We start from the raw sequence: 27,829 nt of genomic DNA, 5'->3' as shown, positions 1-27,829 counted from the left end.
TTTGAATATTTATTACAAATATTTATTCCAAATATTAATCTAAAAGTAATTCATACACAGTTTGTTTCATTTTTTTGGTGCTTGTTTTTGTTTCTTCTGTTCTTCCATTAAGACAACCACAGAATCACTATATATTTTCTTCAATTCTGCGTACCTTGGGAAAGAATTTTCAACACGACGAAGCCATCGTGAAATGTTTCCATACTTAGACAGATCAAGTTTAAGATGTGGAATATACTGAAAAAGATGCGAATATTTGTTATTATTATAAAATTATGCTAAAGTATAAAAATTTATTATCACTTAGTTCTTTTTCGATTTCAGAATTGACAAATATTGCTATACCAACACGCATAACGAATATACTAGTCATTAAAAATTCGAGGGAGTAATGGAATTTGGACTAGCATGGTTTAGAGTAGCTACTATGGACTTGAATGTTATTAGTGATCAAGACTGAATGACAGCTGTCAGATTATAGGTTCAAAGAACTGGCGATAGAAAAGCAAAATATATTCAGTTAGTTGGACGTCCCATCTATATTTTTCCCAACGTTATACTGGAGTGAACTGTCTAGGATAACATTTCATTACCTCCAATGCTGCCATGGTCGCAGCTGTGGCGTAGTCTGCAAGCGAGATATGGTCCAGTGCGAGCCATTCTTTGTCCTCTAGCATCCTGTTCAGTATTTCTAGTCCAAGGATCAACCTGTCCATATCGTGCTTAGGTACAAATCCGGTAAAAAAGTCTCCAGCCTATAGGCAACATACGTAACATTATCAGTACGTTAGGTGCAATGAGTATGTGGCGGGTTGCAATTATTAAAAAACATAGTAAAAGCTAGAATGTCCATAAACTGAACTCGTTGAAGCAAAATATATAAATTATAGCTGATATCTTAACTGAGTGCACGATACACCCCATATTGCAGCGTTTCGAAAACTGTTCCATCGAACCCTAGTTTTCGTAGCGATTAATCAAGCGTTCCGTGGAATTAGGTGCCTTTTTACATAACATTCCAGAAGGTGAAAATGATAAAAATTAACGTCTCTGCGAAATTATTGTTGAAATGGCTCTGAGCACTATGGGACTTAACATCGGTCTCCTAGAACTTAGAACTACTTAAACCTAGCTAACCTAAGGACATCACACAAATCCATGTCCGAGGCAGGATTCAAACCTGCAACCGTAGCGGTCTCGTGGTTCCAGACTGTAGTGCCTAGAACCGCTTGGCCACTACGGCCGGCTTGTCAGGTTGCAGCAATATACTGACAATGAGCTTTTTAAACCACTGGTTTCTCTTGTTCACAGTTCTGTTTTTAAGACTAGACTATGATCAGAATTCGATCACAATGGCATCAGCATTAGCATATAAATCTAGTTAAATTACGTCAACTGTATATTGTTTTGGTAAAAGAAGCCAAATTTTAATTGACAACAAGAGAAATGAAAGTGTTATGCAGAATTCCCCACTGATGACGTTACTCGGGAAGAAAGAAAAAGTTCAAAAATTCGGACGAAAATAAATCACCACATCTTTTGCAATTTTGGTGGGGTCCAGTAACCTAGTGTGTTTTAATGAAGTGAAGCCAGAACGGAAACTCAGCAGAGGATCTTCTCTCTAACCGTCAAAGATCTAAGAAAAAAATCATATGAAACAGTTCACAGCAAATAACATACCGTCTCACTTCTGCTAACCTCATTCAGAGTGTGTATAGTCGTTACGAATGCGACCTGGACAGCGAATAAGACTTCATTTATCAGAGACCAGAAGCATAACTTGTACACTTCTAAAAAAGATAGGAAGGTCATTGTCTATCCCCCACCACTGCTTTTGTCCTTTAAGAAAATTGTACAAAAATGACTGTTGAGTTTTATTGTCCGCTGTTAATAATATTACCAAAATAAGCAACCTACCACCGTATTTTTTGTCTTCAAATAGTTTTCGATATTTTTTTCACAAGATGGCAAGGTGGATTAAAAAAGACACTCTAAAGCGCTCTTCTGCCGAACTTGTCTCCTTCTGTTTCGGACTCAATAACTAGCTCTTTTGCTAAAGATAATTGTGGTAGCAATAAGAGTGACACCAATAAAATCACCTCAAAAGAATAGGTATGTTAGTGATCCTACAAGTAACCAATCCGAAGCAGTTACTTAAAAATTTAGAAACTACGATGGAAGCTTTTTTGCCTTTGATTCAAGAGCTATAATGATAATCGTCAGTGTTATATGCAGGACAGTTTTCGTAAGTAGCTCTATAGCTCAAGATTATGTAAATTGCTATCTAGAGTCTGTTGATGGAGAACTTCGAGAAAAAACATAATGAATGCTGCAGTCGAAGGCACGACGAACTTTAGAAATTAGAAACTTACATGATTCAAACCACGAAAACAGCTAACAAGAAAGCAACTAAGACTACTTAGTCAGCTATCAGATAATTGAACTTGGTGAAGCCTACTGGATTGCGGAAAATCTTATTAAACCTTAAGCTACGGAGATGTTACAATGTATGTTAGGTGAAATCGGCAAAAGGAATAGATAAGATCCCACTTTCAAACAACTCGGTAGCTCAGCGCATCGGAGATTTATGAACGAATATAAAGAAAGAAATTAATTTCGCCTCGAATCATGCAAATTTTCTTTTTACAGGTGGATGGATTATACGATACAGCTGTATGAACTGTAACAGTATTAATTGTATAGTTAGATGTCAACATGAAAACACATTGGTAGGACTCTTCTCTTAGTCCAACAGATACCAGTGGAGTTGCAATATTTGCTCATGTACATTTAAGTACCATGCGAAACCTCCTTTGGTGTCCATACCGATAGGGCCAAGACAACATTAGTAGGAATGTACAGCTTATTAAAAATATCGACAAATACTGTTCCAAAAGCCCTGTAAGAATGCTCCTGATGTAGTCACCAGTTGCAACAACACACACACACACACACACACACACACATCCATCAGTCTACCGACTGGTTTGATGCGGCCCGCCACGAATTCCTTTCCTGTGCTAACCTCTTCATCTCAGAGTAGCACTTGCAACCTACGTCCTCAATTATTTGCTTGACGTATTCCAATCTCTGTCTTCCTCTACAGTTTTTGCCCTCTACAGCTCCCTCTAGTACCATGGAAGTCATTCCCTCATGTCTTAGCAGATGTCCTATCATCCTGTCCCTTCTCCTTATCAGTGTTTTCTACACATTCCTTTCCTCTCCGATTCTGCGTAGAACCTCCTCATTCCTTACCTTATCAGTCCACCTAATTTTCAACATTCGTCTATAGCACCACATCTCAAATGCTTCGATTCTCTTCTGTTCCGGTTTCCTCACAGTCCATGTTTCACTACCATACAATGCTGTACTCCAGATGTACATCCTCAGGAATTTCTTCCTCAAATTAAGGTCGGTATTTGATATTAGTAGACTTCTCTTGGCCAGAAATGCCTTTTTTGCCACAGCGAGTCTGCTTTTGATGTCCTCCTTGCTCCGTCCGTCATTGGTTATTTTACTGCCTAGGTAGCAGAATTCCTTAACTTCATTGACTTCGTGACCATCAATCCTGATGTTAAGTTTCTCGTTGTTCTCATTTCTACTACTTCTCATTACCTTCGTCTTTCTCCGATTTACTCTCAAACTATACTGTGTACCCATTAGACTGTTCATTCCGTTCAGCAGATCATTTAACAGAACAGGATAGCAATGTCATCAGCGAATCGTATCATTGATATCCTTTCACCTTGTATTTTAATTCCACTCCTGAACCTTTCTTTTATTTCCATCATTGCTTCCTCGATGTACAGATTGAAGAGTAGGGGCGAAAGGCTACAGCCTTGTCTTACACCCTTCTTAATACGAGCACTTCGTTCTTGATCGTCCACTCTTATTATTCCCTCTTGGTTGTTGTACATATTGTATATGACCCGTCTCTCCCTATAGCTTACCCCTACTTTTTTCAGAATCTCGAACAGCTTGCACCATTTTATATTGTCGAACGCTTTTTCCAGGTCGACAAATCCTATGAAAGTGTCTTGATTTTTCTTTAGCCTTGCTTCCATTATTAGCCGTAACGTCAGAATTGCCTCTCTCGTCCCTTTACTTTTCCTAAAGTATGACCAAGAAATAGATCGGTGCGTTGCCTGCCTGCCTTTGTCGCTGACAGACCCATAGTGGCTGACAGCTAAAACACATCGCACTGCCTTGCCAGCACTCAGTCCGACTCCATGCAGCGACTGTGAAATTGTTTCTGTGGAAGACGAGCAATACTGTATGACTAACTACATGGGTAACTTTCCCCATAACGATTAGATACCTATGTCCACTGCTCGTCTGAGCAAGTTTGACGCCTCACAGGCAGCAGCTGTCTTCAGCCAGTGCATCACAGGTTTTGCATCTCCCATCACACTCGAAGTAGTACTCACGCACAGAGGAAATTGTCTTTTTCGAATAAAGACGTCAGGATCACATAATACAGTTTAATTCTTTACCCTGTTTCGGCTGTTGATCAAAAGTTAGAACTCGTAACACAAAGTCTTTCGAGCATGCTAAACGAGCTAGGCGGCATTATGCACGAAAATCCACCATGCTCGCGGCCTCCTTTAGAGAATTTATTTCCTGCGTAAATGACTGAGGAAATTTACCTGAGCGAGTTGTGATATGGGGTGTGTGCACACTAGCAAATCGACATATTTTCAACAAGAGCACTCGCTGTTTTATTATCATTTCTTTTACTTTTCTACCTCTTTTTCTTTCCAATGAAAATAGGTTGAGCTTAAAATTGACTCATTAAAATTATTTAATAAACAAGGAGGGATCAAAAAACAATCATGAATAAATATTTTAACATAAAGGCAAGCCAAAGGAATTTAAAAAATCATTACCAGAATACATCTTGGAAGACAGAACACATCGCAGATCTAATTTGAAAACGTGAAAATGAGAACTTTCCGAACTCAGCACAAAAAGACTCATTGAAACGCCATTGTTAACTAAAAAAGCCGTTATTAACTAAAATATACATAATATTTTTAGAATGACGAATTTTTGTATTTGTACAGTTGCAGGCTTTTCAATAGGAACGGTACAAAGATTAATGTAAAGTTACTGAAAGGAAACTAAGGAAAACTGCCTGACGTACAGTTCAGAGATCAATGACAATTAAAATTTCAAGTTTGGAACATTCTTTAGTACAACGAGTAAAAGGAATGTTTTATGCTTACCCAAACAACTTCAAATGATTTGTACAGTTCAGTATCAAAATACAGCCTCTGGTCAACAAGCACGCGCTTCGACGCGTCCTTTGGGTATAAAGAGTCGTTTTTCCCGTACTTCGATATGAGGTAGGATGCGATGGCTCGACTGACAAAAAAAAATTTAGTAAATTATCAGAGATGCCTTATGAAACTGTATAAAATAATAAATATGAACTATTAGTTAATGAAAAACATTACATGCCAAACCATTGTAGCAGGTGGGTAACTGTCTCTACCCTGGTAGAGTCTGACGCTTGCTGTGATATTGCTGTGTCATCTGGATGAAAAAAAAATGCGTTTCCGGTCGTATATTCAAATAAGCATTCTTTTTCTTTAGTACCGTATGAAGTTTGTACTTCTGGTACAAGTTCACCTGAAGCAGGATGCAGAAGAATATTTCTGCGCCGTCCACATATGTTTTATAGTATTCATATTTTTATTTCTTTTTATTTTCTAATCGTAAATCTGTAACACAACAATATTTTGACTACACGAAATCTCTAGGGTACCGCCACCTACACTACCTGAAGTATCGGAATACCCCTGCGCAGTCGACCACCAAATATGACGAAAGAGGGACCTGTCAGCATACATGGATGTGGGGAGTCTTGTGGGATCACTTGGGAGGCCATTCTGATGTTGCTTTTCCGTGGTTTCCTTAAAATGTTCCACGTAAATGGTTGCTCATTAGGCCAAGGCCTACTACCTGTCACATTCTTCTCGTTGTAGATCTTTAAGTCTGTAAATGTATCTATATGTGTATTAATTTCTTATTGTTGTTGTGGTCTTCAGTCCCGAGACTGGTTTGATGCAGCTCCCCATGCTACTCTGTCCTCTGCAAGCCTCTTCATCTGTGAAGAACTATTGCAACCTAGATCCTTCTGAATCTGCTTAGCGGATTCATCTCTTGATCTCCTTCTACGATTTTTACTCTGTTCGCTTCTCTCCAGTACTAAATTGGTGAACCCTTAATGCCTCAGAACAGGTTCTAACAATTGATCCCTTCTTCTAGTCAAGTTGTGCGACAAATTATTCTTCTCCCCAATTATGTTCAGTACCTCCTCGTTAGTTACGTGATCTACCCATATAATCTTCAGCATTCGTCTGTAGCACCACATTTCAAAAGCTTCAATTCATTTCTTGTCTAAACTGTTTATTGTCCATCTTTCAATTCCGTACATGGGTACACTTCAAACAAATACTTTCAGAAAAGATTTCCTTACACTTAAATCTATATTCGATGTTAACAAATGTCTCCTCTTCAAAAACGCTTTTCTTGCTAATGGCAGTCTACATTTTATATCCTCTCCACTCCAACAATCATCAGTTATGCTATTTTGTATAAAACTGACGTGGTGAGACCGTGGCTGTGTACAATTAATGTAGGTAGATTCTTACAAAGAAGAAGACAGCAACCAGCCACTATTAACACTGCTACTTATTTAAGTAAATAGCGCCGTAACCGGTTTTCGAACTGACAAGTTCATCATCAGACGGCTGTTCACAAGATTTGCAAGATACACTTTACACTCTGGCGCCATTGTATTTGTAAAACCGCAATCTTTGTGTCAACTTCACAAGTGGCAGATACATTTTGGTGTGTCTGTATGTGGTGCTTTGCACAATATGGTGATGTGCAAATCATAAGTGCTGCATATATTTTGGAATATCTGAAAAATACAATCCTGCAAATTCGCAACAAAATCGCGCGGAATTTTCGATGGCACCAACACACCAACAATATTTCGCCTCAGTGGAAGAATAAAAATCGAAAACTGACGATTACGTAAACTGTATCTTGCAAATCTTGTGAACAGCCGTCTGATGATGGACTTACAGTTCGAAACCGGTTACTGTGCTATTTACTGAAATAAATAGCAGTGTTAATAGTGGCTGGTTCCTGTCTTCTAGCCGGCCGTGGTGGCCAAGCGGTTCTAGGCGCTTCAGTCCGGAACCGCACTGCCGCTACGGTTGCAGGTTCGAATCCTGCCTCGGGCATGGATGTGTGTGATGTCCTTAGGTTAGTTAGGTTTAAGTAGTTCTAAGTTCTAGGGGACTGATGACCTCAGGAGTTAAGTCCCATAGTGCTCAGAGCCATTTGAACCATTTTTTTGCTGTCTTCTTCTCTGTAAGAATCAGCCTACAATAATCATCAGTTATTTCGCTCCGCAAATAGCTAAGCTCATTTTGTACTTTAAGTATCCCATTTCCTAATCTAAAAGTTTCTTGTTATTGCTCTTACATTGTAACAGCAAGACATGTCCTGCGTTCTTGCAAAAGCGATCTAGGAATAAATGAAACTACTACTACTACTACTACTACTACTACTACATTCGGTCAGGAGACCTCAGTGACTTGTAAGTAATTGCTGGATTTTAACTATGTAAAAAATCATTCAGTGACTCTTCAAACTTTTGAAAGCTGCCCGAGTGCTGTACCTGTGAAGCGGAAACGCGAAAAACCGCAACTAAACCAAGACCAGGCAGACCCCCTGTACTGATGAACAGCAACCGTTAAGCGGTTTTGAAAATTCATACACAATCAGCGAAGGACTCATGCGTGAGTTTCAAAGTCGTACCAGTACCACAATGACTGTGGTTAGAGAGTTAAGAACAATAGGGTACATTTCTGTAGCCAGTGCTACGCGACGCTTGGGGTAGTGTAAAAACTGAGGTCACTAAACGGTGAGTGATAAGAAACGAGTGACCTGCCGTGATGCGTTTCGTTATAACCGGCGATAATCCGACGGAAAGGTTTGTCTTTGCGAAATGCCTGGAGAACGCTACCTCTCATCAAGTATAAATTAGTGCCAACAAAATGGTTCAAATGGCTCTGAGCACTATGGGACTTAACATCTATGGTCATCAGTCACCTAGAACTTAGAACTACTTAAACCTAACTAACCTAAGGGTATCACAGAACACCCAGTCATCACGAGGCAGAGAAAATCCCTGACCCCGCCGGGAATCGAACCCGAGAACCCGGGCGCGGGAAGCGAGAACGCTACCGCACGACCACGAGCTGCGCACTCATGGAAGTGTGTGATGTCCTTAGGTTGGTTAGGTTTAAGTAGTTCTAAGTTCTAGGGGACTGATGACCTCAGACGTTGAGTCCCATAGTGGTCAGAGCCATTTTTGAACCGAGAACGCAGCTTTCCTTATTCACCCTTTACGAGACGATTGGGCTAGACCCAACATCAGGTTTCGGCTGTGAAGGAAGAATGGGCTTCCATTCATCCATAGACATTAAAACACGTGACTGGAACGTCTCCAGCGGTCATAAAGGCAAAGTGTGGACAGAACCCATATTAATGTCCATAGGTGTTCGGACATTGGTTGTCACGTGGCGCATGCAGTTGAGTTTAATATAAACCTGAATTCACAGCAAAGATTCAGTTGAGTGCGTGATGTCTTTCCGGCATTGGCTATCTTGAGACATATAACTCTAAATATTGCCTCTAACTTTGAACCATGTAGAGTACCCACGAAAGTATTTCTTTTATGATTCGAAGAGACATCTACAAGAATTACATAGTGCCTTTTATCCGAGTGGATTCATAACTTCCAAACAGTGCAAATCAGGGATACGACGACACAATTAAAGATGTTGAATTTTGGTAAGGTAGAGTCGTTTATCGTGAGAATCTAACAGTTCGTTGACATGTACAAGCAATGACATAGTTACACAACGTCAAAATCATGTTTTTAGGATGCTTGAAGACAGGTGGAAGTTCCGCTGCAGCACAGGTAACGCGTTAATATTGCAAGCAGAGCGCACAGACAGCTCAGACGGGCTAGAGAGCGGACGGGTTCGCGGTCTGATAGAACGTTCTTGTCTGTTGCACTCAGCCTGCCAGCCCCGGGGCAGCACGGCCTCGACTGTTACACCCGCACCGTGCTTAGCCGTAACCAGGATCGTTATGTTGCCTTCCCAATCTAACGATGGCAATAAGCAGACCACCTGTGGGTCCACATATCCTTTTGCCTAACTTCGGCTTCGAGAAGTTTATGCTCTGCGTGGAATCATAGTACTTTACTACCAGTGCAATCCAAGTACGCCGGGCAAGCGTTACGGACGCAGTGCAGAGCTGTCTGTATCGCATTTCAGTGGCCAGCACAACCAAATTATAGCACTGTTTCGATCGATAACAAAAGGGCGTTCGCTGGAAGATATCAGCAGGTATTGCTTTTTACGCGTATAACGGTATATGTACTCCATTATTTTACTTTCTTGGTTGCATAATCGATGGCGGAATTGAAAAGCAGCTACAATCGCTTAGTAGTGGGAAGGCGTCAGGATCAGATTAGATACCTATAAGACTCTATAAAGCTTATGCGAAAGAACTTGCACCCCTTCTAGCAGTAATTTATCGTAGTTCGCTTGAGCAACGAAAGGTACTTAACGATTGAAAAAAAACGCAGGTCATTCCCGTTTTCAAGAAAGGCCGTAAGACAGATCCACACAATTACAGATTTATGTCGTTGTCTGTTGTAGAATTATCGAACATGTTTTATGCTCAATAATTACGACGATTTAGGAAAATGCACATCTCCTCTATAAACACCAAAACGGATTCCGCAAACAGAGATCCCGCGGAACTCTCTCTGTTCCTCCATGAAATCCCCAGCGCAGTGGACAACGGCGCTCAGGTTGATGCCGTGTTCCTTGATTTCAGTAAGGCATTTGACAGCGTCCTGCATTGCTGTATAATGAAAAAAAAAAAAAACAGGAGTTTACGGAGTATCGGAGCAGACTTGCGATTGGATTCAATACTTCCTTGCAGGTAGAACTCAGCACGTCGCTCTTAACGGAACAAACTCGACAGATGTGAAGGTAATATCCAGAGTACCACAAGAAGGTGTGATATGACGTTGGTGTTTACGATGTATATAAATGATCTACTAGAGCGCGCCGGATGCTCTTTAAGGCTATTCGCACATGACGCAGTTGTCTACACCAAAGTAGCAACGCCAGAATATAGTAAGAATTCGCAGAACGACCTGCAGAGAACTGATGATTGGTGCAGGCTCTGGCAGTTGACCCTGAACGAAAATAAATGTAACATACTGCGCATACGTAGGAAAGCAAATCCACTACTGTACAGCTACACTATTGATGACAAACAGCTGGAGACAGAGTCTGCCGTAAAACATCTAAGTGAAACTATCCAGAGCGACCTTAAATGGAATGACCACATAAAACAGATAGTTGGAAAAGCAAACACCAGACTCAGATTCATCGGAAGAATCTTAAGAAAATGTAACTCATCCATGAAAGAAGTGGCTTGTAAGGCTCTTGTTTGCCCGATTATTGAGTATTGTTCGTATATCTGAGGCCCCTATCAGGTAGGACTGATAGAGGAGAAGATAGAGAAGATCCAACGAAGAGCGGCGCGATCGTTTACCTGGCGGGAGAGCGTCACGGAGATGCTAAACAAACTCCACTGGCAGAAGTTACAAGAGAGGCGTTGTGCATCACGGAGAGATTTACTATTTAAATTTCGGGAGATCACTTTTCAGGAGGCGACGGACAACATGTTCCTTCCCCCACCACATACATCTCGCATATTGACCACGAGGAGAGAATTAGAGAAGTTAGAGCCAATACAGAAGCTTACAGACAATCATTCTTCCCACGCATTATTCGCGAGTGGAACGGGGCTGGAACGACGAAATAGTGGTACCGAAACTACCTTTCACCATACACCGTTAGGTGGCTTGTGCAGTATGCTGTAGATGTAGATATTTACATAGTTGCAATTTCTACAGCAGAACAACGTAAAGAGTTCGATGCACAAACACGAGTTCTTAATGTGAAATAGAAACACTTAATAACAAACACCAGACAGCCAGTAGTAGTTACAACAGTGCCAAGTTAAACTCATAGGCGTACTTTACAGATACGGCGTACACATCCATTTTGCTACTGATAATGCTATATCAACTTATTACTGAAAGAGTTAATTGGTTTTTGAAGTACTCTGTACTGACCTTTCTGCGAGGTACAACCCGTTGTCATCCACCGTTGGAACCGTACGCTGCGGATTTTTCTGAAATAATAAACAATAATGGCCTTATGCATCTGGACCAACATACTGTACAGAAGTTTCGTATCTGACTCTATGAAAAGTTTTAAATATCGAAGAAGACACCAAAACTGCAACGAACATTACATACAGTGTGTCTCGAATAGTTAAGATTGAAATTATACAGACAGTAGAGAATCTTAAACTGGGTGTTCAGAGATAAAGAATCAACAGGCGGACATTAACATTTCAGGTGGTACTACGTTTTCGAAGAATACTGTGAGTCAAGTATCTGTCTGTAAACTGTCTGCGTTGCATTACACACAAATTCCAGTTCCATCGACGTTGATGACACTAACCTGAGAAACAACGTCCAAGATGAAGTTTACAACTGTTCATAGTTCATGACTGGTTGTCGAAAAGTGTGCTTTCGGTGTATGGTGCAGTAGTACGTTGTTGTTGTTCTTGTTGTGATCTTCAGTCGACAGACTGGTTTTATGCAGCTCTTCATTCTACTTGTGCGAGCCTCTCCATTTAAGAATAACGACTGCAACCCACATCCTTCTGAACGTCCTTACTGTATTCATCTCTTGGTCACCTTCTACTGCTTTTAACCCCCACACTTCCCTCCAGTACCAAATTGGTAATCCCTTTATGTCTCATAATGTGTCCTCTCTAACGATCCTTTGCTTTGGCCAAGCTGTGCTACAAATTTCTTGTCTCCCCAGTTCTATTCAGTATCTCCTCATTTGCTATGTGATTTACCCATCAAATCTTCAGCGTTCTTCTGTAGCACCACATTTCGAAAGCTTCTATTCTCTTCTTGTCTAAACTGTCCATACATGGCTATACTCGAGGCAAAAATACGTTCAGAAAAGTCTTCCTCACACGTAAATCTATATTTGATGTAAACAATTTATCTTCTTCAGAAATGATTGTCTGGAATTACCAGGCACATTGTACATCCCCTCTGCTTCTTCCATCATCAGTTATTTTGCTGCCCAAATAGCAAAACTTATTTACTACTTGAAGTGTCTCCTGATATAATTCCCTTACCATCACTTTATTTATTCCACTACATGCCATTATCCTTGTTTTGCTTTTGTTGACGAACGTTTTATATCCTCCTTTCAAGACACTGTCCATTCCGTTCAACTGCTCTTCCAAGTCTTTTCCTGCGTCTGATAGAATTACGATATCACTGGCAAACCTTGAAGTTTTTATTTCATCTCCTAAACTTTCCTGCTTGTTCAATATACACATTGAACAGGGATAGGCTACAACACTGTCTCACTCACTTCTCAACCACTGCTTCCCTTTCATGCCCCTCGAGTCTTGTAAATGCAGTCTGGTTTCTGTACAAGTTGTAAATAGCCTTTCACTCCCTGTATTTTTCTCCTGCTACCTTCATAAATGCAAAGAGAGTATTCCAGCTTTCTCTATTCTTCTATAAAGAATTAGTGTTCGTATTTTGCAGCCGTGATTTATTAAGTGACAGTTCGATAATTTTTATACCTGTCAGCAACTGCTTTCTCAAGAATTAGAGTTATTACATTCTTCTTCAAGTCTGAGGGTATTTCGCCAGTCTCATACATCTTGCTCACCAGATGTGCCATGTCTGGCTCTCCCAAGCCTATCAGTAATACTGACGAAATATCGTCCGCTCCTGGGATCTTGTTTCGACTTAGATCTTTCAGAGCTAACTCAAATTCTTCGTAGTGTCTGGGAAACCAAATGGGTGTATAAAGGAAAGTTTCTTAGGAAATATCGTAACTGGAAGAAACTTCTCTCCACACATTGCAACGTGGAACGAACTGGATCGTTGACGCCATAAGTGTTCGCAAAATACAATTTATGGAGTTACTTTCGGATCGCATGGAAGAGGATTCATGAATAAGTGTGCGTCGGATATTTCAATATGTTTAATACTAATGACGCATTGGAATTTACTAACGTCACTTGCAACAGTTTCTATCAGCTTCAGTTATCGCTATGAAATGTAAAATTAATATTCATTTCTGAACATTACTTCATTTAATTACTCAGTATAAGATACCTTATCATCAACATAAGTATGACCCTAAATTATCCTGTGCTACACAGTCACTGAAATTAACTAATTCACTTACATATACGAAATTTTCATCAGTTTCACAACCATTAAATGTTTCATTACTTTCACTTACTGTGAATAGAAGTCCTATTTTGTGGTATGTTTCACTTCATAACTAGCTCTGAACAGTTGGTGTGTCCTGCAGTGTGAATTTATAGGACTATAGGATTATTTACATGCAAGAAAAGAGTAGTCACGCAGTATCGTTCGTAAAACACAGCCACACTTCATATAGAATACTGTTACTGATTGCTGTCTCGTATTCCATTGTTTATTGTCTTTTGTGTCATTACACACAGTTGTTTAATGAACAGATAGTATCTCAGACGTTGTCAATGGAACAATTGAGTGTTGGTGAAGTTGGTACGCTTACGTTACCTTTGTCATCTCAGGAGCAGCCATCTCTTTGGTGATGTCTTTTATTGGAATTTTCTTGAGTTCCACTCCGAGTATGTCAGCTATGACTCGCACCAGGAAACATGGCGGACTCGGATCGAAATTATACAGAATTATGGGCGCCATTGTAGTTACCTGCAATTAAATAAACATATAAATTCGGCTTGTAAAGAATACCCAATAGTTCTACGAAAGAAACAACACAGCTAATTTCCAAAATCACACGGATTTGAAAATGGCAGATATAGAAATGACGGGGCGAACGTTTGAAGAAGAATCAAGCAACGTACTACGCTTCCAACAGACATCTCGCATGATGGGAAAATCGACGAAATTTCCGTTCATAAGGCATATCGATAGTTATTCTTTCCATACTCCATTCGCCAATGGAACAGTGAATCAGGGAAGTGACATTGTTCCCAGAAGGCCTGCCACACGTCATAAAGTGGCTTGCCAAGTGTAGATGTGGAAGTGGAACTATGAGGATGTGTTTCTCCCTCTGGTTGATTTCTTAAAGACGTAGCTACTTTGCGTTCATAAAGTTGCAGTGATGTGATACTTGATTTTTAAAGTGGTCTACTTTGAAATCAGGCACTAAATTTAGAACATTTCGAGAACAGCAGCTAGTACAGAGACAAATGAGTTGTCAGGAAGATCATTTTCACAGCTTATCTATTTTGCGTGAAAAGGGTTGTATTGGTTTAGTACATAATGCTTTCTGAACAAAATTGGAAAATAAAAGAATTAAAAAATGGTTAAATTTTTTTGAGCAATGACTCGTTTAAAAGTAGTACATGAAATAGTTTACAGACTCATCTGACGCACTTTGAATGACGCTCGAAAACATGGACAGAAAATGAGGTACCAACTCAGAATTTGAAGTTCAATGCTTAACTTACAATGTTAGAATGTTAATAAGTACTCTAAGGATATTGGTCTAATGAATTACGTAGACCGTGCAGGCTGCTGTTACGCGCCCTTGATACATTGCTATCACCCATGTACGGAGTGAGAAACGATCTTACAATTTTTCTGTTTCAAAAATTTTTCTGTGGGTAATCCTTCAAATACCAGAAAAGAGAATACGTATGAAACAAGAAATAATATCTCCCATGCAATTGCAATCGACATTATTGTTCTTGCCCACTCACTTTTCCCGATAAAAAGGTGGCTATAAAACCTAGAATAAAATTGTAACTGTAAATCAGAGAGCAGTTCCAACTGAACTGAGGATTCTACATAGTGATCTTTTTCCATGACTAACGTATCTAATTTCAAGCTGCTACGGCTCTATTCCCCCCCATGAACCATGGACTTTGCCGTTGGTGGGGAGGCTTGAGTGCTTCAGCGATACAGATGGCCGTACCGTAGGTGCAACCACAACGGAGGGGTATCCGTTCAGAGGCCAGACAAACATGTGGTTCCTGAAGAGGGGCAGCAGCCTTTTCAGTAGTTGCAGTTGCAACAGGCTGGATGATTGACTGATCTGGCCGTGTAACATTAACCAAAACGGCCTTGCTGTGCTGGTACTGCGAACGGCTGAAAGCAAGGGGAAACTACAGCCGTAAATTTTCCCGAGGACATGCAGCTTTACTGTATGATTAAATGATGATGGCGTCCTCTTGGGTAAAATATTCCGGAGGTAAAATAGTCCCCCATTCGGATCTCCGGGCGTGGACTAGTCAAGAGGACGTCGTTATCAGGAGAAATAAAACTGGCATTCTACGGATCGGAGCGTGGAATGTCAGATCCCTTAATCGGGCAGGTAGGTTAGAAAATTTTAAAAGGGAAATGGATAGGTTAAAGTTAGATATAGTGGGAATTAGTGAAGTTCGGTGGCAGGAGGAACAAGACTTTTGGTCGGGTGATTACAGGGTTATAAATACAAAATCAAATAGGGGTAATACAGGAGTAGGTTTAATAATAAATAAAAAAATAGGAGTGCGGGTTAGCTACTACAAACAGCATAGTGAACGCATTATTGTGGCCAAGATAGACACAAAGCCCATGCCTACTACAGTAGTACAAGTTTATATGCCAACTAGCTCTGCAGATGATGAAGAAATTGATGAAATGTATGACGAGATAAAAGAAATTATTCAGGTAGTGAAGGGAGACGAAAATTTAATAGTCATGGGTGACTGGAATTAGTCAGTAGGAAAAGGGAGAGAAGGAAACATAGTAGGTGAATATGGATTGGGGGGAAGAAATGAAAGAGGAAGCCGCCTTGTAGAATTTTGCACAGAGCATATCTTAATCATAGCTAACACTTGGATCAAGAATCATAAAAGAAGGTTGTATACATGGAAGAATCCTGGAGATACTAAAAGGTATCAGATAGATTATATAATGGTAAGACAGAGATTTAGGAACCAGGTTTTAAATTGTAAGACATTTCCAGGGGCAGATGTGGATTCTGACCACAAGATATTGGTTATGAACTGCAGATTGAAACTGAAGAAACTGCAAAAAGGTGGGAATCTAAGGAGATGGGACCTGGATAAACTGAAAGAACCCGAGGTTGTAGCGAGTTTCAGGGAGAGCATAAGGGAACAATTGACAGGAATGGGGGAAAGAAATACAGTAGAAGAAGAATGGGTAGCTCTGTGGGATGAAGTAGTGAAGGCAGCAGAGGATCAAGTAGGTAAAAAGACGAGAGCTAATAGAAATCCTTGGGTAACAGAAGAAATATTGAATTTAATTGATGAAAGGAGAAAATATAAAAATGCAGTAAATGAAGCAGGCAAAAAAGAATAGAAACGTCTCAAAAATGAGATCGACAGGAAGTGCAAAATGGCTAAGCAGGGATGGCTAGAGGACAAATATAAGGATGTAGAGACTTGTCTCACTAGGGGTAAGATAGATACTGCCTACAGGAAAATTAAAGAGACCTTTGGAGAGAAGAGAACCACTTGTATGAATATCAAGAGCTCAGATGCCAACCCAGTTCTAAGCAAAGAAGGGAAGGTAGAAAGGTGGAAGGAGTATATAGAGGGTTTATACAAGGGCGATGTACTTGAGGAAAATATTATGGAAATGGAAGAGGATGTAGATGAAGATGAAATGGGAGGTAAGATACTGCGTGAAGAGTTTGACAGAGCACTGAAAGACCTGAGTCGAAACAAGGCCCCGGGAGTAGACAACATTCCTTTAGAACTACTGATGGCCTTGGGAGAGCCAGTCATGACAAAACTCTACCATCTGGTGAGCAAGATGTATGAGACAGGCGAAATATCCACAGACTTCAAGAAGAATATAATAATTCCAATCCCAAAGAAAGCAGGTGTTGACAGATGTGAAAATTACCGAACTATCAGTTTAATAAGTCACAGCTGCAAAATACTAACGCGAATTCTTTACAGACGAATGGAAAAACTGGTAGAAGCGGACCTCGGGGAAGATCAGTTTGGATTCCGTAGAAATGTTGGAACACGTGAGGCAATACTAACCTTACGACTTATCTTAGAAGAAAGATTAAGAAAAGGCAATCCTACGTTTCTAGCATTTGTAGACGGAGAGAAAGCTTTTGACAACGTTAACTGGAATACTCTCTTTCAAATTCTGAAGGTGGCAGGGGTAAAATACAGGGAGCGAAAGGCTATTTACAATTTGTACAGAAACCAGATGGCAAAGAGTCGAGGGGCATGAAAGGGAAGCAGTGGTTGGGAAGGGAGTGAGACAGGGTTGTAGCCTCTCCCCGATGTTATTCAATCTGTATATTGAGCAAGCAGTAAAGGAAACAAAAGAAAAATTCGGAGTAGGTATTAAAATCCATGGAGAAGAAATAAAAACTTTGAGGTTCGCCGATGACATTGTAATTCTGTCAGAGACAGCAAAGGACTTGGAAGAGCAGTTGAACGGAATCGACAGTGTCTTGAGAGGAGGATATAAGATGAACATCAACAAAAGCAAAACGAGGATAATGGAATGTAGTCAAATTAAATCGGGTGATGCTGAGGGGATTAGATTAGGAAATGAGACTCTTAAAGTAGTAAAGGAGTTTTTCTATTTAGGGAGCAAAATAACTGATGATGGTCGAAGTAGAGAGGATATAAAATGTAGACTGGCAATGGCAAGGAAATCGTTTCTGAAGAAGAGAAATTTGTTAACATCGAGTATAGATTTAAGTGTCAGGAAGTCGTTTCTGAAAGTATTTGTATGGAGTGTAGCCATGTATGGAAGTGAAACATGGACGATAACCAGTTTGGACAAGAAGAGAATAGAAGCTTTCGAAATGTGGTGCTACAGAAGAATGCTGAAGATAAGGTGTTAACTAATGAGGATGTATTGAATAGGATTGGGGAGAAGAGAAGTTTGTGGCACAACTTGACTAGAAGAAGGGATCGGTTGGTAGGACATGTTTTGAGGCATCAAGGGATCACAAATTTAGCATTGGAGGGCAGCGTGGAGGGTAAAAATCGTAGAGGGAGACCAAGAGATCAATACACTAAGCAGATTCAGAAGGATGTAGGTTGCAGTAGGTACTGGGAGATGAAGAAGCTTGCACAGGATAGAGTAGCATGGAGAGCTGCATCAAACCAGACTGAAGACCACATCAACAACAACGGCTCTATTTTCAGGAACTAAATATTTCAATACTTTATTTTCTATAGCAGTCCCAACCACATTCTTACTTCAATGCTTGAAATGAAAATATCAGGTTATAGGTTATTTCTGCTGGTGTATATTGTTCAGAATATTCAACTCTGCTTTGCGGCGACGACATATTTCTTTGATTTGTAGCAATATATGTGAAGTTAACCACTAAACCTGAAGTTCTCTTTCGGCACCTTATTTGCTGTAAAAAGTAAACCTTTAATTTCTGTACTTTTAAGGGGAGGACTGTGTTGTCTTCAGTCTTGAATGAGACAACCCTCCTTGTGTGCATAGTTCGGTACAGGAAGGTCACTTCGAAAGCCTGGTGTGCACTGCAACTTACGGAAAGAAGTGTTGTATAACTACTACCCAAACAATGCGAGTCGTAAGTACCCCTGTTAACTTCTGCAAGGTAGCTGTTTTTAAAAGTGAATGCTGGAATGACATTTAAGTGAGGTGTCGATATATCTCCACTTCATTATTTATTCCAGAAGTACTGTTTCCGTGGGATGTACACTATATCTTCAAAAGTATCCGGAGGCCTGGCTGAAAGCGACTTACAAGTTGGTGGCGCCCTCTGTCAGTAATGCTGCAATTCAGTATGTTGATGGCCCAAGCTTAGCCTTGATGAGAAATTCCACTCTCGCTGGCATACTATAAATCAGGTGCTGGAAGGTTTCTTGGCGAATGGCAGCCCATTCTTCGCGGAGTGCTGCATTGAGGACAGGAATCGATGTCGGTCGGTAAGGCCTGGCACGAAGTTGGCTTTCTAAAACATCACAAAGGTGTACTATAGGATTCAGGTCAGGAGTCTGTGCAGGCCAGACCATTACAGGAACGTCATTGTCATGTAACCACCCCGCCACAGGCCGTTCATTATTAACATGTGCTCGATCGTATTGAAAGATGCAGTCACCATTCCCGAAATGCTCTTCAACAGTGGGAAGCAAGAAGGGGCTTAAAACGTCAATGCAGGCCTGTGCTGTGATAGTGCCACGCAAAACAAGGGGTGAAAGCCTTCTCCATGAAAAACACAACCACACCACAACACCCCCGCCTCCGAATTTTACTGTTGGCGGATAACGTTCACCGGACATTCGCCATACCCACACCCTGCCATCGGATCGCCACATTGTGTACCGTGATCCGCCACTCCACACAACATTTTTCCACTGTTCAATCGTCCAATGTTTACCCTCCTTACACGAAGCGAGCTGTCGTTTGGCACTTACCGGCGTGATGTGTCGCTTATGAGCAGCCGCTCGACCATGAAATCCCAGTTTTCTCTCCTCCCGCCTAACTGTTATAGTACTGGCAGTAGATCCTGACGCAGTTTGGAATTCCCGTGTGATGGTCTGGATAGATGTCTGCCTCTTACACATTACGACCCTCTTCAACTGTCAGCGGTCTCTGTCAGTCAAGAGACGAGGTCGGCCCGTACGCTTTTGTGCTGTACGTGTCCCTTCACATTTCCATTTCACTGTCTAATCGGAACCAGTGGACCTATGAATATTTAAGAGTGTGCAAATCTCGCAAACAGACGTATGACACAAGTGATACCCAATGACCTGACCACGTTCGAAGTCCGTGAGTTCCGCGGAGTGCCCCATTCTGCCCTCTCACAACGTCTAATGACTACTGAGTTCGCTGATATGGAGTACCTGGAAGTAGGTGGCAGCACAATGCATCTAATATGAAACACGTTCGTTTTTGGTGGTGTCCAGATACTTTTGATCACATAGTGTAGTAGTAGAAAGTATATCTGCGTCTTCTGTTTAGCTGTCCATGCATCTCGTAGATTGATTAAAAAGGTAGTGACTCGTTTTCCAACCTTTAACTGCCATGAAGAACTATAAAAGTGTTTGCCATGTGTCCATGAATTCACGTAGGTACCAGAAGTTCCATTTTCTCGCTATAGTGAATCATGTTAACGGCAGTCTCCACTATATTCAACAAGTGCTCTGTGAGCATCGGAACGACTCCGTGTCGGATGACATTAACAATTCAGTGGAGCCGTCACTATGAAATAGCAATTGAAATGCATGATACGATCAATTCTGTATTACTACCTGACATACTCGACATGGAGAGAACGTTCGGTAAACTTGAATGTTGTAGATCTTAACGTAGAAACAGTGCTCACTAGTTTCAGATCAGGCTATAAGTATGCGCTGTCTACAGCAAGAAAATAAGCAAGACACTTGGTCATTTCTGTCTTAACATTTTTTTTAAAGGAATGAATACTGAAATGACAAGTGTCTTACCTGTTCTCTTGATGTAGACACTTCATGTTTGTGCTCTAACTTGATTACCATTTGAGCGGTTGCAACTAGTAACCACTGTTTTCTACATTGCGATCTTGCTAATTAAAGGCTGTGATAAATCAGAAGCATCCATGTCTGTACTTGATCTCAGCATGATAGTAGCACAACTAGAAAAAGCCATTCCCCTTTCCCACTGATTTTGGTATTATCGCAACTTCGAAATAGCCTGTTGACTTTGCCTCACTAAACTAAAATTCCATGCAAAAACGGATGGAACAAAAGGAACTCATTGAAGCAACCCAGCTCAATTAATAATGAATGTAAGCTAGAATAGAACAGAAGTGAAATGAAATATGAAGCTTCGTTTTCTCCCTCGAATTTACGCACACATTTCAAAACAGTTGTGGCTAAATCTCCTGTTGCATTAGTGTGCGAATTTTAAAATTGTGGTATACACCACATCTAACAAACACCGAACAACGCGCTCCAGTACGCGGCCGCCAAATACATCGCTGGCCGCACTTCTCTGGGCGGCCTGCTGCTTCCATCGCTGGCCGTCTTCACACGCTCGCCCCCTTGCGTGGCCTAGAAATACATCGCTGGCCGCACTTCTCCGGGCGGCTCGCGGCTACCATCGCTGGCCGCCTTCGCGCGCGCGCGTTTGTCAGCACCCAGCAATTGGCTACGCCAGGAAACATTGCGATTGGTTTTCCCTGGAAAACAGCGACCCCAGCCGACGGCTCCATTAACTAGCAAGCCTTATATAAACCCGGCCGCCGCCGCAAACGACAGTTCTCATCGGGAAGTGCAGTACGCCGTGTTCCAGCTGCTTGTGGATGACTCGCCGCACCACTCGAGGTTACCTGGCTGCTCGGCGGAAATATTGCGACTTCACTTGGAGAGACTGAACTTCACTGAACTTCACTGAACTTGGGAATAATTACGGGACGTGCACCCCACCATGCACATTTGGACATTGGTATAACCAAACTTTAATTGTGCATTACTTCTGAGTGTGAGCCTGGGTAGACGCTTGGCTAACATAATTGTTAAAAAGTGATTTGTGATTTAATAAACCAGACTGAAGAGGTTATTGTGTTATTCCTGGTTATAACAAAAATCATCGGCAGCAACAATTTTACATTTACCGGTGGGTAAAAGCCTTCTTCACGCTTCTCCACGAAGAGACCTCGAGACATTCGGCGTTTCCCATCTATTGTACTCACAGTTTTTTGTCATCTAATCACATTTCTTACGTCATTGTCTAAATAATTTCTTATTTGAGTGAATCTGGAAAGGAACTTCCATTTGTAGTCCTTTCACCTATCTATATGCGGTACCAGACGCCATTTCATTTCCTTTAGAACCACAATCACATTTTCCTCTCTGATCTGGTAGCTGTTTTATATGTTTGTACTCCCGTCGCTCCAAGTAGTTCGCAAAATACATCTCAAAATTACTACCTGAGGTCTGCAAACTCAAGCACTTGTGGCTATTTCTACTCGTCTTTTTATTCGTTTTCGTATCAACCCGGTCGACTTCAACTGCAATAACGACAAGGACTCATGAACAAGTTCACTGACTTTCATGTTCGTTTGTACTATTTTCTTTCCTCTGTGTTGATGGAAGATTACATCTGTATTTTCATAACTGAGCTTCAACCCAGTTCTGATCAGTTTGCTTTTGACGTTGATTTGAACTAGAGGACATGACGTAAGCAAAACGAAGATTTGTGGAACGTGTATCATAGACGTGCGTTCTTCGTCCTTATTTCTAGTTTACGTATCTAAAAAATTTCTCCAGAGTTCGACAAAATGGTTTTCATTATGTGGAATTTCTTTGACATTCACTTTCAATTTCCATCTCCCTGATGCAGTATTATAGTGCTGCCTTGTTTTCCAGCGATAAAGTTCAAGCCACTGTCACGTTCACGACTGAAGAACGAAAACAAATGTGCTAAGAGCATTTCCTCTGTTAAGAGTCACTGGGCAGCCGCTACAGTGTCACAGGGTTATCGTCAATTATGTAATCGAACGAAGTTTATGGACTTCTTTCTGCTGCCGCGGTGGGTGAACTATAGCATCAACGATATGTGATGCGTTTACGATTTACTTAGCTAACTGGAAGATTTTGTGTATAAATAGTTAGAATTTTAGGTACAAGAACTTCAAGATCTTCAGTTCTAGACCACAAGGTAACAGAACGTCAATCTTCAGAGATGAGATACCTGTAATGCATACCACCACAGAACAACTTTATTTCTAAAATGAAGATGTTTTCTGCAGGTGATAGCGAAACTTCGTTTCCCCTCAGATGGAAGCACAAGTTGTTAGGCTACTTCGTTACCGCACGCGTCATTTTGTAGCCTATGATTGTCTTTCGCCGTTATCAAATTTTGTTAGTGAGATAGACCAATTTCAGAGGCTTGGTAGACCTCTCTGATAATAGAAGAGGCGAGCGAAGATGGTGATCCTATTTTCATTATGTATTCATCGCACGAAGGATATTTTGCTGACGAAATACACGAGTGAAATTTGACTCGCGAACTGTTTAAGGTTTCGGTTACTCTCATCAGGTTATTGGATATGTTATGCCTATTCTTCAGGAAAAAACATAGAAATGTGACTCATTTCGTGGCAGTGTGTGTATCATATTGAAGTACAATGGTAGAATCTCTCAAGAGCTTAAGACGGTGTGACTATGTCAAGAGCTTGTGCAGTACAGTGTTCTGTACCGCGGAAGAGAATTAAAGGATCATTTTTCGAAACCTTATACGTTTTAACCTATTGTGACGCAGAAGTTTTAAATTTGACTCCAAGGTACCTACAGCCTTCCTCTGTAATGTTGGAAATGCATGGCATCCTGCCATGTCACAGGGTACATGGCGATTATTCAAACAGCGAGGTGTCGATAGATGCGAAAAAAGACCAGAGTTCAGAAGTTATTTGTGATGTAAGGTGCGTTAATTATGTCATGCTGGCGCCACATTTTGCCAGAGTTCAGCTCAACGCCACCGTGGGCATGTTACATGATGTGAAGGTCGTAACCCACTACCGTTACCGACATCTCACCCCATCTCTTGACGCCTGTGCGATAGAAGTCACACGCCCAGCTTTGAATTCAGACGGTTTCCTTTCGAGTGGCCGAGGAAAACATTTCAGACATACCACCGTTTAGAATCGACACGAAGAGGCCTCAGGAGATGGCATAAATTGCGCAATGAAACCACCCCTTCCCTCAGGGCATTCATTTGCACACATTTCACGGTCGAAAACAACAATCTGCAATGCGGTGTAAAACAGAACGACATACTTGGCTACCTTTTAACTGCTGACACTCCCCAGACGATTCGACCCCCCTCTAAGGAAATCGTTGACTACAATCACATTGATGGGATATGACCCATTTGGGGTGCAGAGCTACTGCAGTTTTTGCTCTGTTATGGGGTATGGAACGACGAATGGGTGGTCGGAGGAGGGGGAAGTGGACACTGACGCATACATGAATAAAATTGCAAAGGTTCGCTCTAAGACCCCAGGTTGGTATCATCCTTGTTGCCACCTGCGTGAATTTGTTGAGCCCTATAAAAATAAACATCTAGATATACTACTCTTGACCGTGTCCCACGCGCCTGTGGGCAGACAAACCCTCCGACATTCCTCAGATTCCGCATGCCTGCAAGTAGTGCTAGAGCAGTAGAATAGCGCCACTCTGAAGAAGGATTTCGAAAGAGTTGCCTGCTCTCAGGAATCTAAGAATCGGTCAAGGGTTGTCTTTGCGCACAGATATTTTTAAATTGCTCAACAAACTGGAGGGTGGAAACCGAATCACTGCCAGAAATGTTCCCCGTTTCGAAAGTCAAACACAAGAAAGAAAAATGTCATAAGCGCCTTAATGCTTAAAAGGTAGATATGTAAACAAAACCATATTAAAACTAAATCTCTTTATTCCATATTCCATAGGAAATAACTAGAAGTGGACATAAATATTCCGCGAGTGCCAAATAGTTAGAAACAAGTTTAAAAAATGTGAGCAAGGTAAATACTCCTATGAAAAATCTGTGTGCAACAACAACGCAGTAGGCTTCGCAATGGTTGGTTGGTTGGTTGGTTTGGGGAAGGATACCAGACAGCGTGGACATCGGTCTCATCGGATTAGGGAAGGATGGGGAAGGAAGTCGGCCGTACACTTTCAGAGGAACCATCCGGCATTTGACTGGAGTGATTTAGGGAAATCACGGAAAACCTAAATCAGGATGGCCGGACGCGGGATTGAACCGTCGTCCTTCCAAATGCCAGTGTCTAACCACTGCGCCACCTCGCTCGGTGCTTCGCAATGGAGTTAACGACTTTCAGCATGAGACATCACCAATAGATAAGCTACTCTCCAAGACTATTCTAGAATTCGAATGAAGAACAGCTGCCAGTATGAGCAATGTGGAAGTAGATATTGTCAATGCAGCGAAGCAAATTAATTCATTTCTAGTCAAGATTATACATTAATTACGTTACTTTCAAACCATGTTGATTTACTAACTCCATACTTAGCCGTCATATGCAATTGCTCACTTGAAGATAGATGTGTACCAGAAGAACGAAAGTTGTACAGGTTACACCAGTATGCAAGAAAGGAAATAGGAGTAATCCGCTGAATTATGGACCCGCACCACTGGCGACAGTTTTCAGTAGGGTTTTGAAACACACAGCGTTCCAACAGTATGAATTACTTCGAAGAAAATCGATGTGTTGACACATAGTGAACAAGGATTCTGAAAATACTGTTGCTGAGAAATAGAACTAGTTCTTTATTCGCAAGAAGTAATGCGTGCTATCGACAGGGAATACCAAGCTGATTCCATAGTTTTAGTTGCCAGAAGGCTTATGACAACGTTCCTTACAAGTGGCTCCTCATCAAATTTTGTGCCTATGGAGTATCGTCTCCGTCATATGACTGGATTCATGATGTACCTGTAAGATGGATCAAGTTAGCAGTAACTGTCGGACAGCCATCGAGTAAAATAGAAATTATATCTGGCGTTCCTGCAGCAAATGTTACAGGACACCAGCTGTTCCTACACAAACGATTTATTTGATAATCTGAACAGCCCGTTTAGATTGTTTCAGTCGATCAGCAGAAAATCAAAACCAACAGCAAAATGATTTAGACATCTGTGTGACGTGAAAAATGGCAATTGACTGTAAATAATGAAAAGTGTGAGGTCATCCACATGAATATGAAAAGGAATACGTTAAATTTCGGTTACACGATAAACCACACAAATCTAAAGGCTATTAATTCAACTGAATACTTAGGGATTAGAAATATGGACAGCTTAAATTGGAGCTATCACATAGAAAATTCTGAGGAGAAGACGAACTGTTGACTGCCCTTTATTTGTAGAACATTGCGAACATTGCCTACATTACGCTTGTCCGCCTTCATCTCTAGTATTACTGCTTTTGCCGTGACCATTGTAATAAAGTAAGAGAAATCAGAGCTGTCATGGGAAGACTTAAGTGTTCGTTTTTCCCGTGCTATTCGACAGTGGAACAGTAGAGAAATAGTTTGAAGGTGGTTCGATGGAACCTCGTATTTAAATATGAATTGCAGACCCATCACGCAGCTCTACACGTAGAGAAATTACGTTTCTGAATCTTAGTTCCCTCTGGATAAGAAAACTCCTTTTAACAACTGTTCAATGAAATACATACGCCTGAAATAAACCTGTTCCGAAGTATTTATGACGACGCGTAGTCCCTAGTGTCTACTGTTAGTTCAGTAGATCCAAAAGAGGGCGTTGTTTCCCGTAGAAATTTACGCTAGTCGATAATGCTCTTAACCTTTCCGGAACAGACACTATTGACCCATTGGTTAGTTACTTCGCAATATTCCGGCAACAGGGAGGCGGAGCATTACCACTGAAGCGATATCATGTATAGCAAATGAGTCAATAAATAAAAAAAGGAATGGTGTTTCGACGGAACGGTTGCTCTAGTCAGTATAAAAGGAATTGCCACTAGCAAATTTTTAATTTTGCCTTCGTGAAAACTAGAAGGCAGGATTAATAAGCGCTGAATGAAACTGATATCTAGACGGACTTACCTCCTCGGTGTACAGCGAAACACAGTGACTGCAACTGTTCTGACTTGCGGACACGAAAGCCCGTATTTATAAGACAGACGAGTCTCCTTATCTGGTGCTGGGGTCAAACTTGTGATGTGGCTGCAGCATCATTCTACATGCTGCCTCATGCCACTGTGCATTATGAATGCTCTCACTTGATTATCAGCAGGCTCTCCCAGTATACGAGCAGAAGTGGTCAATGCCTATGAACACGCCAGTTTTTATCGTTGTTTGTGATTTGCAGTTTATTCGTTATAAAAATTAGGCTCTCTTCGAATAGTAATTTGATGGTAGATACCGCTAGATTGCTTTGAAGTTACAAAATATGTAAAATAAACAAAATGAATTATTTTCGTAATCTACTTTCTTAACGTAAACGACTCTTATACGCTAATTTTTTTCCGTAATATCAATTTCCAAACAATGAAAATTGTAGGAAAATCGGCGACTCTTCTTTCCAGCCCCCAGGACCCTGCGTTACTCAGATCGTAACAACTGCAAAACATCATGGGTTCAATCTCTCATGCGTTTTGTTATTGCCCTAGTCACTCAGGGCACATATATACTACTCTTAATAGCTCTTGTACTGTGCATTTCATTGAATGACAGAGAAAAGAGGTAAAATGGGAATAAAAAAATTCACACACTATAACATAAGCTAGTATTAAATTTAGCAGAAATAAACAACGTCTCTAAATAGTTAGATAATTTATATTTTCCTGGTTAAATGTCTTATTCAGCATGTCCATTCTCGGGAGATCACAGTAAAAATGCAACTGATGTTGCAATACGCGCTACTGTTGTAAAACGATAAATAAATTTTTGTTGTGGTTCATAAGGGCATCGTGAAAAATTTAGCTTCTACATGCCACCTTAATTGTACAGATCATGTATTCGATATTTATTCTATAGGGGAAACGTGCGCTGGAAATTTTTTGAGGTTTAATCACATATAGGTAACCGTTGTGGATGTGCCACTTGCTTGTGTTCCGATTAGTGAATCTGTTACGTACATGGCAGACAGAAGTTACCGAAGTACTTCGTATTAAGTTTC

At 40.9% G+C, this 27,829-nt stretch overlaps 1 protein-coding gene across 1 annotated transcript; it reads right to left on the bottom strand.

The window, feature by feature from the left end:
• LOC126237107 (glutathione S-transferase D5-like) lies at positions 1-26,800 on the bottom strand. Its single transcript, XM_049946918.1, has 6 exons — positions 26,755-26,800; positions 13,775-13,927; positions 11,249-11,307; positions 5,226-5,364; positions 594-755; positions 1-237 (listed from the first exon to the last, which is right to left on the bottom strand). Exons 2-6 carry the CDS (start codon positions 13,916-13,918, stop codon positions 67-69), a joined length of 675 nt encoding a protein of 224 aa, XP_049802875.1. The 5' UTR covers positions 13,919-13,927; positions 26,755-26,800; the 3' UTR covers positions 1-66.
• Positions 26,801-27,829: the final 1,029 nt, after the last annotated feature.

This window comes from Schistocerca nitens, chromosome 2 (assembly GCF_023898315.1).
Source record: "Schistocerca nitens isolate TAMUIC-IGC-003100 chromosome 2, iqSchNite1.1, whole genome shotgun sequence".
Taxonomy (NCBI): domain Eukaryota; kingdom Metazoa; phylum Arthropoda; class Insecta; order Orthoptera; family Acrididae; genus Schistocerca; species Schistocerca nitens.
The sequence above is the reverse complement of the archived record's forward strand: the minus strand, read 5'-3'. Positions and strand labels throughout refer to the sequence as shown.